Source organism: Dipteris shenzhenensis, chromosome 1, assembly GCF_047967505.1.
Source record: "Dipteris shenzhenensis isolate YYH24624 ecotype China chromosome 1, Dip_SZ_1.0, whole genome shotgun sequence".
NCBI classification, from domain to species: domain Eukaryota; kingdom Viridiplantae; phylum Streptophyta; class Polypodiopsida; order Gleicheniales; family Dipteridaceae; genus Dipteris; species Dipteris shenzhenensis.
The window spans coordinates 44,480,572-44,494,683 of record NC_141596.1 but is presented as its reverse complement, the minus strand read 5'-3'; the positions used below and the strand labels follow the sequence as shown (position 1 = coordinate 44,494,683).

Sequence of the window (14,112 nt, the reverse complement as noted above, 5' to 3'; positions counted from 1 at the left end):
TTTGAAGAGATACCATGGCGATACTTTTGTGTTTTTGGATACTCAGCATCAAGAAGAACCTGAACTTGAAGATGGGACTGAAGTTCTTACTCCGGAACAGATCGTGTACCATAAAGAGGAGAGTACTCGTGGAAAGAAGAGATATATGGATTTACTGAAGTTTAAAAACCAGCCAGCTAAGGATGCACAATGAATGGAAGAAGAGTTCTTTACAAATTTTCCACAAATACTCGCAGATTACAAAGAGGCGATGCAATGGCAGAGGTAACAAGAGAAAGTGCACGTAAGAGGAAGAGACAAGCAATAATCCAAACGAGGACTTCTGCTCATTCAAGCAGGAGGGAGTGTCATGACAAGAGAAATGATTATTTAGTTAATTAATAGTCATTAGAACCTTATTATTGTTAGGCGCCAATTTGATGGTGCGGTTATATGTTTGTATTTATGATCAATCAAGCGGTGCAAATAGTACCGTCAAAACTATGTAACATTGGCCAATGATTAGTAATAAAGATGTGCACACACGTGTCTAGGTCCTAGGGGCAATAGGAAAGGGAAAGGGTGCATTAGAGTGCATTGAATGGTAGGTATATGGGTCATAGGATAAGGGTAGGTGTAAATGGGAAGATGAAACTTGAGTGATCTCAAGGGACATTAATGAAAGGGTATCACCCTTTCATTGGAAATCTCATGTAGCATTCTCTCTACCACATTGAATTCATCCGTCATCTCTCTCGCACCTTGCATGTAGATCGAAAAAGAAACAAGTACTCTCACGAGGGCGCTCTTCCCCATTGGAGGGCCAATCGGCATTCAAATTCTGCATGCATTGCACACATTTGGATTTTCGAAAAGTGTGGATCTTCACATTTGGTATCAGAGCGGTGACGATCCACAAGCGGGACGAGAAGAGGGCGACAGTTGTGGACGACGGAAGTCGCAAGAGAAGTTGCCGAAGAGGAGCACGACCGACCGATCTCCGAGGTTCTGAGACAAGGCATTTTTCTGAAAATTTCTGGTCTTGAACGGTGAACGGGGTGTCCTCAACAGGTGAATCCCCCCCCCCACGTGAATGTACCCTTAAAATCCTTAAACCGTGAGGAAAAGGGATCCCCCGTTCTCCCCAACGGAAAGTCGGTTCGGAATAAGATTTTAAGGGGGGTGATCCACCCATCAAGTACCCCCTATAACGGTATCTAGAGCTCCAATCCGCTCAAAACAAGTAGCCCAAACGAAGCGTACCAGTTTACAGCAGAAATACAAGAACAAAAGCTTGAAAGAGAAGGGAAAGGAGGTCATTTTAAGTGTCTTCTCAACACAAACCAAGCGGGAGTCGGATAAGTACCACCAACTCTACAACACTTGACTTTTGCTGTAAAATAAACCTCTTTTTTTTTTTAATTACAATAAGACATTTTCTCTCTTGTATTACTAAAAGGAAAGAATGGAAGGGGAAGGGACATATAACAATGAACTTATTCCTTTTCCTCCATTACCCCAAGGAGAGAGAGAAAGAACACCTTCACCCCCTCTTGAAGAGGATGGATTAGGTGAGAGTTATACGCATCTTGAGTATGATAACCCACAAATACATTTACAGCAGTCTCTCCTTCAAGAACCTCTTGATAGGGAGTTCTCCTTTCGTAATGAAAGAAGAAATGAGACTAGCCAAGAACAAGGTGATGAGTTTACACCTTCAACTGAAAACCCAGTACACATGAATGTGGGCATGCAACTGAAGTAAGGTTGTTTTAGGCAATGAGCCCAAAATTTTATAAAGCAATCTCCGAGGGGCTGAGCCAAAGAGAAACCTCACAGACAGCTATCATTACATAGCAATTATTTCTACTCAAAAAAACAGGTTTATTGTCATTGCATTCCTTTTCATTGTTATGAAGGATAAAAACAGGCAAACAGTTGGAAAAGCAATGTTACCTGATGCACGAGGTTGGTGAGAAATAAATCTCTCTTCGAAAGATGACTTTGACAACAAACTGGCCGAGGTAGAAGTCCAACGATACTGCAAACCACAACACAAGGACACATTAAGAACATTTTTCAAGTGCCGTTAGTGCATACGTCAACTCTTTTCAAACAAGTTGAATGCAAACATTAGACAATATAGAACATAGCTAGAGCAATATAGGTTTCACATTTTAGATCAACTGGAACCATCATAGATAGTGATCGTGCTTGCCACGTTGATAAATACTTTAAGACAATTTTAATGGCCACAACCTGACATGAATCAAAAAGCATTAACCCATTTATTCATATATAATATCTTTGTTGATATTGGCATGAATACTCATCTATCTTTGTTGAGTATAACTGAGATAATGCCTGCAAAAGAGATGTCACCAAAACTACAGCTCAAATGCCCATACAAAGTGACCAACTCCACGACATGGCCTACTTGCAAAGGTAAGTCCATGGAGGTGACACAAACAAGCATCCTTACAAAATCAATTATCGTGCCACCCCACTTCTACCAGGCAGGGTTTCAACTAGGCCTATGGCAGACCTATGGGTGGATCTCGCGTGGGCATTTGATTGAGAGCCTAGTGTGGTCAACCACACCATGCAATTATGTCCATCCCCTCTAGACCCTGTTTCACTAAAATATATCGATTCACCTAACCTACCATTCCCCTAGGACATAAATTTGGAGGCTTTGAACGGGCATCTACAAATAGCCTAGAGCTTAAACAAGATTTCCAAATGCCTCACACCTCACAACATCTGGTATGATGAGGAATGCAAAACAGCCAACAAATCATGGAAATCAGTAAGCACAGCAGGGAAAGAAACAAGGAAAGAGCATAAAAGCAGCTAGTAAGAACGAAGAGGAGAAGGTTTTTAAGAGAAAACAGTTTGAGCATTTTGAGAAGCTCAAAAAAATCCCAATAAGTTTTTCCAAAAGCTACAGGGCAACAAATCACAAGTGGGGGAAGCCTCCCTTCCAACCAGCCTCAACCTTATTTCCACCCACTCTCCTACCCTTGCTGTTCATCAGCCTTTCCAAGCCGCCTGTCCTTCCCCATCTTGCCGCCAGCCTAGCAGTCTTTTTCAGTCACCAAAACTGGCCTGATTTGCCGCCTATCTCCTGCACATCTGTTCCTGATCTGCCGCCCAGCAAATCAGCCACCTACCCAGTCCAAAACAGCACCCTGCTGGTCGCCAAATCACTGCATATCTGGTCGCCCATCTTGGCCTTGACAGCCGCCTACTTTTCTGCACAAAAACTTCAACCAATTAGGGTAAGCTTGTCTACTCAAATTGATTTCCTTTTCCAGCTTCTTGGCTCCTTACAAAGCCTCCCATTTCAACCCTAAGTTTCCTTCTCCCATATTCAGATAGCCAAGGTTTTATTTTATAATAAATTATAAGCTATTTCTAAGGTTTTGTCTAACCGTAAAAGGTGACATGGTTCCCATCCCAAGTCCGTGATGTATAGAGCTAGAGTAGATCCAATGGTATGCTACGGTTAATCTTATCTCGAGGGATCTGAAGGAACGTGGCATCCAAGCTGTACTGAGAGGGGGAAGGCGGTCCATATGAATACCCTGACTGTCAAACCATCTAAATATGCTCACATACCTGTAGGCTCCAACTAGGCTTGGCCCATACCGTATGAAGATATGTCACTATTTGGAAGATGGCATCAAGCTGAGGTGGTGTCAAAGCGACCTCTGCTTGTATGATGTGATGTGGGACCAAGGGCCTACTCCGAATCATCCTAGACCCCATAGTCACCCGTATCCCGCCAATCGGTCGCCGATAGGTCGCTCCCCCAAAAGGTGCTACATATATGGCGGTTGGCCTCACAAGTGTGTCAAATAGCTATCCCTCCATTGAGGGGCCCTGGAAATGTGCCTGAAAGCATTGCCACTCTACTCGAGCTAGAACTCCCTACCCTCACGTGAGTCATGCTTTAGCTGCATGAGTCATCGTGAAACCCGGCCCTGCAAAGACTACCCCTACATAGGTGTATATGAGACAAAGAGAAGAGTGACAATGAGCAAGGTGGGGAGAGAGAGAGAGAGAGAGAGAAGGGGGGGGGGGGGGGGGGGGAGAGAGAAGATGTAGTAACGTCTTCAGGAGACCTCACACATCTATGAGCAGAAGTACAGTAACAAAGTGACTCATGCTCATACAAGCCGGTGTGGGGTGAGGCAAAGGGCTCAATAAGACCCTTTGCTGTAGACTAAAATCAGAAATTACAAAACACAAACTCAAATTCCGAAAGTGGGATTGATAGCTATACTCAAACTCAAAGTAGGAGTCAGAAGATATAGGCAAGTGCCATGGTGGCTCTCCCATGAGCTGCGAAAATATCTTGGATCTGTCTGTTTGGTCATCTCATGCTGTGGTGGATGGCGTGGTTTCCGCCGAGATCTCTATATCGGTGGGCCAGGCAGTCTCCTCTAAATAGAACTATGATGGGCTGATTCCCCATCGTGTGTGCTCTCAGCCGCCACTGCATCGTGTGTGGCTCTTGCATCTCTTGATGCATCTCTCCATGTCGTTGTCTTGTCTCATTGGTCCATACTGTCCTCATGTCATCGATCTCCTCCTCCTCTACACCAACATGCCCAGGAGCTGAGACGAATGTGTAGAAATCTATGACGGGTTGCTAAGCTCGATCTACTCATGTCTCCTGTTGAGTAGCCCTCTCCTGCTTTGTGATGTACATAGAAAGATCCCTCTATGATGTCTCATCTCCATCAGGTAGAGACCAACGCAAACCTGGTCCTCGAAGTGAATCGATCGGGAGAGAGGTTCGAAGCCATGGCCCTCCTAGAAGAGGCAGTGATAGCGTCCTCGCATCTCAAAGTTAACCTAGTAGATACATAAGAAATGCTCCTCCGTCTCTATCTCCCCTAAAGTGCATAGTTTGCAGACCCGTTGCTCCCTAGGTGTACCTGCGGCTCTCCCTGTCTCCATCATTAGCTGATGGAACAAGATCTGCATCTATCCAATGGCAATCCCAACAGCATGAGAAACTAGCCTGTCCTCCAAATACTAGGGCCTGATGATCACTCCATCCTCCGACACTCTCAAGAAATGGTCGCGATAGAATCAACTCTTGGTGGGGAACTCCTGGTCCCCTCCCCAAGTCCGTGACGTATAAAGCTGAAGTAAATCTAACCGTATGATATGGTTGATCTCATCTCGTGGAACCAAGGGATCAGGAGCATCCAAGCTATACTGAAAGGGGGAGAGATCATCCATTTGAATGCCCTATCTCTCAAACCATTTTGAAATGTGTGCATAGTAGGACATGCGAGCTCCACTCTCAGTCGCATGGATGACTCCAATGCCACCTTAGGTAGCCTCCCTGTAGGTAAGGCCCATACCCTATTCAAATAAGTAACCGTCTCGAAGATCTCAAGCAGTGTCATAGCAAATGTATGATTTGGCAAGGGTTTAAACGCTTGCTCTGAATCATCCTAGATCCCATTGTCACCTGCAATATCTTGAAGCGTCGATGTCAGGTCACATCCCATACCTACGTACATGGTTGTCGGCCTCACCAATGTGTCAAATAGTAATCCTTTCATTGGGGGGTCCTGAAAGTGTGCCTAAAAACCACTGCCGCTCCAATCGAGCTAGGGCTCCCTACCCTCATTTAAGACGTGCCTTGGATAACTAGGCCATCATGAAGACTGGCCCAAAAAAACTGCTCCTAGGTAAGAGGACTATGGAGACGCCCACAAGGGACTAGGATTAGGCGACTAGGATTAGTCTAAGAACTCGAACTAGAATGCATTCGTTTGACTAACCTTTAATAGGTTAAAGTGTTGGTGTTTGTTTAATTGATATGATGGACTTGGAAGAGTGCAAAAAGGGCCATAATTAATGGGGCAAGTAGGTCCCACAAGGCAAAAACCACCAAGAGCTCCTAGAAAGTGGCGCCCCATTTAATGAAGGGACCATTGGGGTTAAAAAGGCCATTAAAAGTGCCCTAAAGATGGGCAAGAGCAGAAAAGCCAGCTTTTTGTACAAAGTAGCTTTTAGAAAGCAGGTTTAGCTTTTTGCTAGGCCAAGTCTATAAAAGAAGAGCCTCAGAGTTCCAAGTAGTATGAAGTTCATGGAAATCTTACAAACTCCCCTAGAAAGATGTGGTGATCAATGTGACATCAATCTCCAAAAGGTTGTAAGCTGAAAAGCCCCCCATGAGGCCTAGTGCATCTCTCAAATTGAAACAATAAAACTCAATTTCCCGGCAAGGAGATCCAGGTTGAATCAATGTAAAACGTCCACATCGCATCGCTAAATAACGTAATGGATCTCCTAATGAGTCAGACGCAACATATGGCTCCATCCAGGAATGTTGATATGTAGGAGACCTTGTGAGTAAGACCAATTGATCAAACTGTCTTGATCTCCCTTTGCCGCTACCTGCATGAACCACGAAAGTGACATCCAAGGAAGCCCATACCATCCTGGCTTTGACTGTTCATATTGATGACCGTGATCCCCGTCATTGATGTCTTGAAGAAGGTGCCCGTATGCAGAGGGGTTCCTACATACTTTGCCAACACTATTCCATGTGAGATGGGCTGCTTCCTTTGAAACAGGGGTAGGTGGTTGAATCCATTCCATCCGTCATCTTGTAGGATGATGTACCAAAGAATAGAACAGGAGGGTTTTGTCTGTAGTTGTTGGAACTGGGCTTGGAAGACTGACTCTGCAGCCATCCTAGGGCTGCATGTCCTCAAGTTGGTCTTCCCTTCGGAGCTAGTTTTATTATAAATTTTAGGCCTAGAAGAGATGCATCCAAAGTAGATGTATGATTCATCTACTCTCTGTCAAAGTAAATGTCTCATGATGGACTTTCATGAGTGTTGAAGACATCGACTTCCTATAGTTGTAATGTACTTCAGAGATTTTCATGCGTTTGTTGTGTAGTGTACTCATTCTCATTTTTCATTCAGCATTGGATGGAAAGTAATACAAGAATCGTCATTCAAGCAAAGGAACAACAATAAGTATGATCCATGCTTAATGAAATGCACTTAGACTTAAGTACATGTTTCATCAGATAGGCCTTGTAGCTAGTTGCCCAAAAGCTTCTAAGAGTTTGAATACAGGGACACAATACTTGTATGTCAAACGACATAGTTCCTATATCCTTCTTAAAGTCTTCTAGATCTTTCAGGAGCCAACATTTGCTACCTTGCTCTATCTCCATGCTATCAAGCTGCTCTTTGGTTTTTCAGAGAAAATGCACTACTTTTAAAGGAAAGTAAGAGCATGTGGGTACCTCTTGCAAGCCAATCGTTGTCTTGAAGGATTGATGTTGCTGGAACTGCAAGGTACCTCAACATCTCCAATCTCATCACACAACCCAAGTCCTTTTCTACCATTAGACTGAAACCGGCCTCTAATCACTCAGAGGGCAGTTGAACTAAACCTTTAATCACTTCATCACTTATTTACAGCTCCCAAAGCATATATCACAACCATTAACCATTGCATGATCACCATTTGGCATTTACCCATTTGTTCACAAACAAAACCACTAAAAAAGGGATGGAGGCTAGAATGCCCCTGCTCAACAAACATAGACAAGTGCACCCGATTGGCCCCAAACACCGTGGCGCCCCTTTCGGTATTTCTTTATATTTCACAATGAAGCATCTGGGAGACCTTCCCTGCAACTGAGCATGCAGCCCCAATTCACTAAGCCTTTGCAAGGCTTTCAAGCATAGAACACCATCACATAAAGGCATTCTCTTTTCCGAGTGCAATTCCATTGGCTGTCCAGATGCAATCACACTGCACCCCAGCTGCACTCTCTTTGAGTGGTTTCCAGATGGCATTCACAAAGCTTTTCAAAGCTCCAAAATAAAATCAGCAAAGTAACCAACCAAAGAATGACTCATGTAGCACTGCCTCGGCACCTGTGAGCCAAGAAAGAGGCGGCACACGAGGCCAACTAATAGCTTATGGCAAAAATAAATTGCAGCAGCAAAATCACAACTCACCAAGCCCTGAAAACTCGAACCAAGTCCTCAATCGCCAAGAGGACATAGTAGCCAATGCCCAATTGCATTCTCGGCCAAAGAGAAGTGCAAAGGCATGAAGAAAGAGCATTTACAAGAGCCGACCTGCAAGAATTCCACTGAAAAATGTGAAAAGAAGCACTTTTGTCGCGAAGAAATGGGAGTTATTGGGCTCAAAAGAAGCATGCTTCAGAGATGAATGCATTAAGAAGGTTTTGGAGAAGTTTCATCGCCAGAAAGTCCTCCAAAACTGAGAAAAACCAGTCAACCAGCGTGTGGGGCCACTCGAAATTCAACAGAAAGCTGTAGCTTTGCAAGAGGAGAGGCCCAGGAGGCGGTAGAAGCAAAAAGGTCCAGAAAAAACCACTTTTGCAAATTCAACCAAGCAAAAAGATCCAGAAAAAACCACTTTTGCAAATTCGACCAGCAAAAGAAGTGCTCAGCTCTGCCCGTTCTACCAAACGCACGAAGGGAAAAGCATATCACTACGAACGGGAGGTAGAGGGGAAGCCATCGGGCCAAACGGAAGTCGAGGAATCCAAACGAGTGAGGAGTTATGAAGAAAAACGGAATTCAGCTGAAGGAGGCTGAAAAACCAGTCCAAAATCTCAACAAAGGGAGAAGATGAGAGAGAAAACCACACATGTGAAGTTTAGAAGGCCCAGGAAGGTCCAGGAATGGCAAAGGAGCATGTAGAAGGCACTAGAGCCACCTGGAACTCTAGGGGGGCCACTGAAGGTACATGGCCCTCTAGGAGGGCCCATTAAAAATGCCACCTCATCATTTCCCAACAACCACTCTTTTAATTCCTTGGAATGCCTTTGGGCCTAGGGATTAATTACGCTTATGTGCTAGGCACCATGCCGCGTTTAATTACACATTATTAAGCCCATGCTTGGACTTTTAAAACCAAGGTTGTCACGGTCTTGTAGTACATTAAAGTACTTAGAATTTCACGCCCCTGTGGCACAGATCAATCCCAAAAACAATATTCCAAAAATGCCTTGCAACAAGATTATGTTTCATGAGATAAGACCACATCAGATAGTTGGTGCCATCCAACTTATCATCTTCACGAAGAATGCCAAATAGATCATGATTGTTGCCAGCCATTGCAAGTGGGATACCCTGAAAAGAAAAGACCTAAAAACACAAAAGCCTCAAGGCTATCACTGCAAAGAACTGGCTGTCCAAAAATGACAGCAAATGTCTGCAAGTAAATGTTACAAATTTCCAGCCCAAATCAAAGGGCAAATGCAAATTTGACCCAAATGTGACTATGTCAGGCAATGTTCACTGCAAAAATAGCAAATCTGGCAAAAGCCCCAAATTTAATGAGGGCAAAGAGGCCAAAAAGAGGGCAAATATAGAAAAGCTCCAAATTTTGCTGAGATTTTTGCAAATGTGACCCAATGTATTGCAATCTGACCCAATGTCCTGCAAATGTGACTCAATGTCCTGCAATCTGACCCAATGTATTGCAATCTAAACAAGAAATTGCATACCAAATCCCAAAGCTCCAATGTCTTGCAAGAAATTGCAACCAAAGGAAGTGAGAACAACCGAAAGCCCCAAATTTACCAATGTCCTGCAAAAGCCCCAAATTGCAAATGTCTGTAGATAGATTCGCACGTGTGAAATTGTACGGAACACCCGGACCAAGTACAAGCTGTACAGTCAGTTGTTCTGCAAGTGCATGTGTACGGCTGATCTGCATGTATAACCGTACGGAAGTCGTACGAAACAAGTACGGAGCAGGTACGGTGCAAGTACACCTGTATGGAAGACGAGTACGGAGCAGGTACGATGCAAGTACATCTGTACGAAGGATGTACGACACAAGTACCTTGTACGGAGGAGTTACTGCACATGTATCGTTGTACGGTGCACGTACAGTTGTACTGCGTAGGTGTTGTTGTACGGCACAGATACGTAGGAAGAAGCGACGGGCAAAGCAACAAGAAGCGTAGCTGGACAGCAAAGCGCAAGATCTGTATGTGATCCATACGTAAGTCCGTATAGTCGTACGGACTGTAGGGATGGAGCGCAACTGAAGCTGTTAAAGGCTGTGAGCAATGCAGATCCAGAGGTAGGGGAACAGGTCCAATAGCGCTCTGATACCACTGTAGGGGCGATGAGCGTGGGAGCAAGTACAAGACTCAAGTGATTAGCCGTCACGTCTACTGAATTAGAGAAATGAAAGTACAAGGTACTTGAAGGTAGACCCTAGGACTGAGTGTCCTAGGTGTCACATAGGACTAAATGTCCTATGTGGCATAAAAGGCACTTAAACACTAAAGTGCCTATAACTATGCCTACAAGGCACATACCAGGGCCCATAGGGCATCACTAGAACCGGGAGAAGAAGGCCTACAGACCCATCCCAGCCTTTCCGTTGATGCAGGAACTGTGAGGGATTCCATACTGAAACTTCATAAGGGGAGGGCCAGAGACGATGTATAGGCTCCAGATGTCGTACGTCGCACATGACCAGGATTTGGGTCCCGTTTGGGAGTGAGAACTTAGAGGTCCCCTTGCTGTGGACTCGAATTTTATAATACCTATCCCCATACATCTGAACAACTACTGCATCATCAAGATTTGTCATGTCATGTTCCCGTCGCAACTCATCTGCATCACACCACATTTTTCACTCTCAAAGAAATCAAGTTGCAAGAAGATGATTGCTTAAAATCATAAATATGATTGTATTTTATCCTCTAGAATGACGTATTGAGGTTAGGCATAGGTCAAAGGAAGTTTAACTGAATGCTTAATTGATTTAAGCTACCATTTTGATCAGACTTAAGGCTGTAGAGACTGCAAACCATGTTTCGCTTTGTGTGCTGTAGATTGACTCTTAAGCAATCAAATCTTCCATCTCCCAATTTACAATGTGTTTGGCTTCCTTATGCTGGAATTCTGGTTCTCATGCTCCCCATGTAGGTATGATTTCTTGCAACTAAGTAGCCACCGGAATTCAATAGAGTTAAGTGTCAAATGCTTTTTTGAAGGCCACGAAGCAACAATATATCCTCTGTTCACGCAAAGTATTCAAGATTTCCATATATCCTGCCTTTTGTGGCCAATCTAAGCCCTTAATTTCACCTGCCTCCCCTTACTGTTCACAAATGGAGGTCTGATGGGAGTGCCATGAAGGAGCAGAGCATAACAATAACCTTCAAGTATATGGAATTTTAATCCAAATATGCACATAGTTCCACAACCTGGTTAAACAGGTCACCCACTTTACGGAAAACAGAGTGGACTAGGTGAAGCCGGCATGTAAAGAAGCATTTGAAAACATCAAAGCAGTAACCTTTTCATCCACAGGAAGAGTATACTTGCTATACAGTAAAGACCGTGAAAGGACTGAAATAAGCACCACGAACAGAAAATCATCCTGAAACAGTGTCCCATGGAATAACAAAATACGTCTTTTTTGTATACAATAAAATTCCGCATAGAAATGAAATTAAATTTCCAATTTAGAAATACATTGTGCGATGGAGAAAGCTTACAGGAGATACTCCAGCAAGCCATTTGATGTTAATTGTTTGGTCTTGCCGCCATTCATATCCACAACTCCAGCGATTCATTGCACGTGCAACATTGTACCCGCCCTGGCCTAGCAAAGAGGATATTTAAAATCTAAGAGGTACTAAGAAACACCAAATTGCAAACATGCAAAAAGAAATATTTTATGGATTGAATTATTCAGATCAATAATCATATAATGTCATTCTAACTTAAAACATTGCCACCATTCCATGCGCACACAATTTCTTTCAGCAAAAATGTCGCTGCCCTTGTCAATAGCATGATAATGATTGCAAAAATTGTTACCCCAAGCAGGGAACAAAGAGAAAACATATATTGAAGAGATACATAAGGAGAACAAAATGAAGTGTTAAGCATGCATGCACGTACTCTCAAGTCTGTACAAAGCTAGAGGTTGCTAAGAATGACCCAACGTTGAGCAATCTTTAAAGAAAGAGAAAGTGCATATTATGCATAGTCTTTGCTCCTGTTGTAAAAATTAACTACCATCAGAGTGAGTAGCAACCACTCTGTCATTTTGCTCTCACCACCTGGATGAAGAGTGAAGCATTCTTGAAAAGGAGTTGTATATGTCAAATAGACTTATGGCTCATTGCAGAGAACAACAGACAGCTTGTTTGCAAATACAAAAAGTGTTTCGACAATTGTCCAAACAACCTCACATGAATACTCAATGAGGCCAGACTAAGTATAGTCTTCTAATCTAAAAGCTAACACTACCGGACCCCTTCATATTTGTCTTGGCATAAAATCCCGAGATATACAGAACATACTTGCAATTACTCTAGGGAAACGAGGTTTGACACTGTCTCTTCTAAACCTAGTGTGGATAGTATCAAATATACACTTTGTTGGCAGCCTCGTCCGAAAGACGGGAAATCTGCTGTTGGATATGTGTTTTGATTTGGTTCAGCCGCACTTTGCCTGAGCATCCAAAAGAGACCCACCATTGCACACTCAGTTACAACAAACATTTTCACTGAAAATGAAACTTTTCGGAGCATGTGCATAATTCAACATATTTCCAGTGCTTCCTGGGTCAAAAAGGTGGCCATACTATCCCAAAGCTCAATTTTGAGCTTACTTTCTCCCCGCATGAGATGCATACAAAATTGTCAATATACGTACATACATACATACATACATATACATATACACATACATACATACCTTTATTAGACTGGATAATATATACATACCTTCATTAGACTAGAAAATATCCAATCTTAAAAAGTGAAATTTTTATAAAACAAGCAAAGAAACGCACGCGGCGCACACACAAGAAGGGTAACCTTGCATTGCTGCAGCACAAAATGATTGCACCTAATGGCAAGTGGAGTTCCTATCAAGTGATGAAGGATGTACAAAATGAAGGAATAGTCTTAGATTATAATTTACATGGCAAAGGAGAGTATCACTATTGGTGCATAAAAGTGGTCCTAGGTTCAATCCCTAAGGGTTCACACCGCGATTTAAATTCTGGTGGGAGATGCACAGCCACATGGCAAGCGTGTGCGGCCGCCTTCTTTGCTCTAGTCCCTATGCACACCTAAATCGCCACATGACACCCGTGTGTTCATTCGCCTCTCCTCTCACTTGCCAAGCAAGTTGCAATTTCTTCGTTTTTTTTTAACCTCATCTTTGGGAGCTTTCTGAAGGTGACACATGTAGAGCAAGAGCATCGAGTTCCACAGAGAGTTAGCCTTGGTCAACGAAAGTTAGCCTTGGTCAAGCAAGATTCTAATGTCAAACGGTATGTTCAAGAATGTCAACAATGGAGGTGTAGTGTGCACCCTTGGGACGCCTTTCCCTCCACTTCGAAGATTTTTCCCCTAGGGTTTGTATTAGGGTTAGCTTACTTTGTAGAGGATATATTTCTCATTTTGGTAACACACCTAGTGCATTCTCAATACATTTCCCCTTTTGGTGTTATTCTCTCCCAACACAAGGTAGGATCATTACACTAGTGATGCCCTCCCATAAATGCACACATCAATACAAGCACAAAGAATATTACTACGATAGAATTACCAAACACTGGCTATAGTGCACAAACATTAACTAATCAGTCCACACGATGAATCCACAAATACTCATTAAACCCTAAATCTATTCGCAAGGATGTAAGAGAGTGAAGGTGCATGTGGCTACACATAAAGCTAGAGTTTCAACGCCTTCTATGTGACACTCACAAAATGTGCCCAATAAAAATGCATCAACACACATGCATGCGTCGATACGCTCACCTCGTCAAAGAGTGTGACAACGCGAGTGCAGGCATGCATCACACATGGGAAAGCAGCTGAGGACAGCTTAAAATAATGGTGCCAAAGTGGCACCCATCGCTTTTATCCTTTGTAAACGTATGTAATAGGTCAAAAGAGTTTATCATGCTTCTTGCTATGGAAAGCAACAAAGAGATCCTTTTGGAAAAGGACAGACATATAGAGCAAATGATATCTTGGAAATTCGTGTATATTAATAATGCAGCACCATTCGAGACTAGGACTCTACGTTTGGCCGGTCTAAGTGAAAGCAA

At 43.2% G+C, this 14,112-nt stretch overlaps 1 protein-coding gene across 1 annotated transcript in view; it reads right to left on the bottom strand.

Moving 5' to 3' along the window:
* Nucleotides 1-14,112, bottom strand: part of SFR6 (sensitive to freezing 6) — a 196,533-nt gene that overhangs the window by 131,074 nt on the left and 51,347 nt on the right. Inside the window, exons 5-6 of the mRNA XM_087375370.1 lie at nucleotides 11,534-11,635; nucleotides 1,936-2,020 (exon numbers count right to left, since the gene is read on the bottom strand). Coding sequence (XP_087231496.1) covers nucleotides 1,936-2,020; nucleotides 11,534-11,635 — 187 coding nt within the window. The remainder of the gene's footprint in view (nucleotides 1-1,935; nucleotides 2,021-11,533; nucleotides 11,636-14,112) is intronic.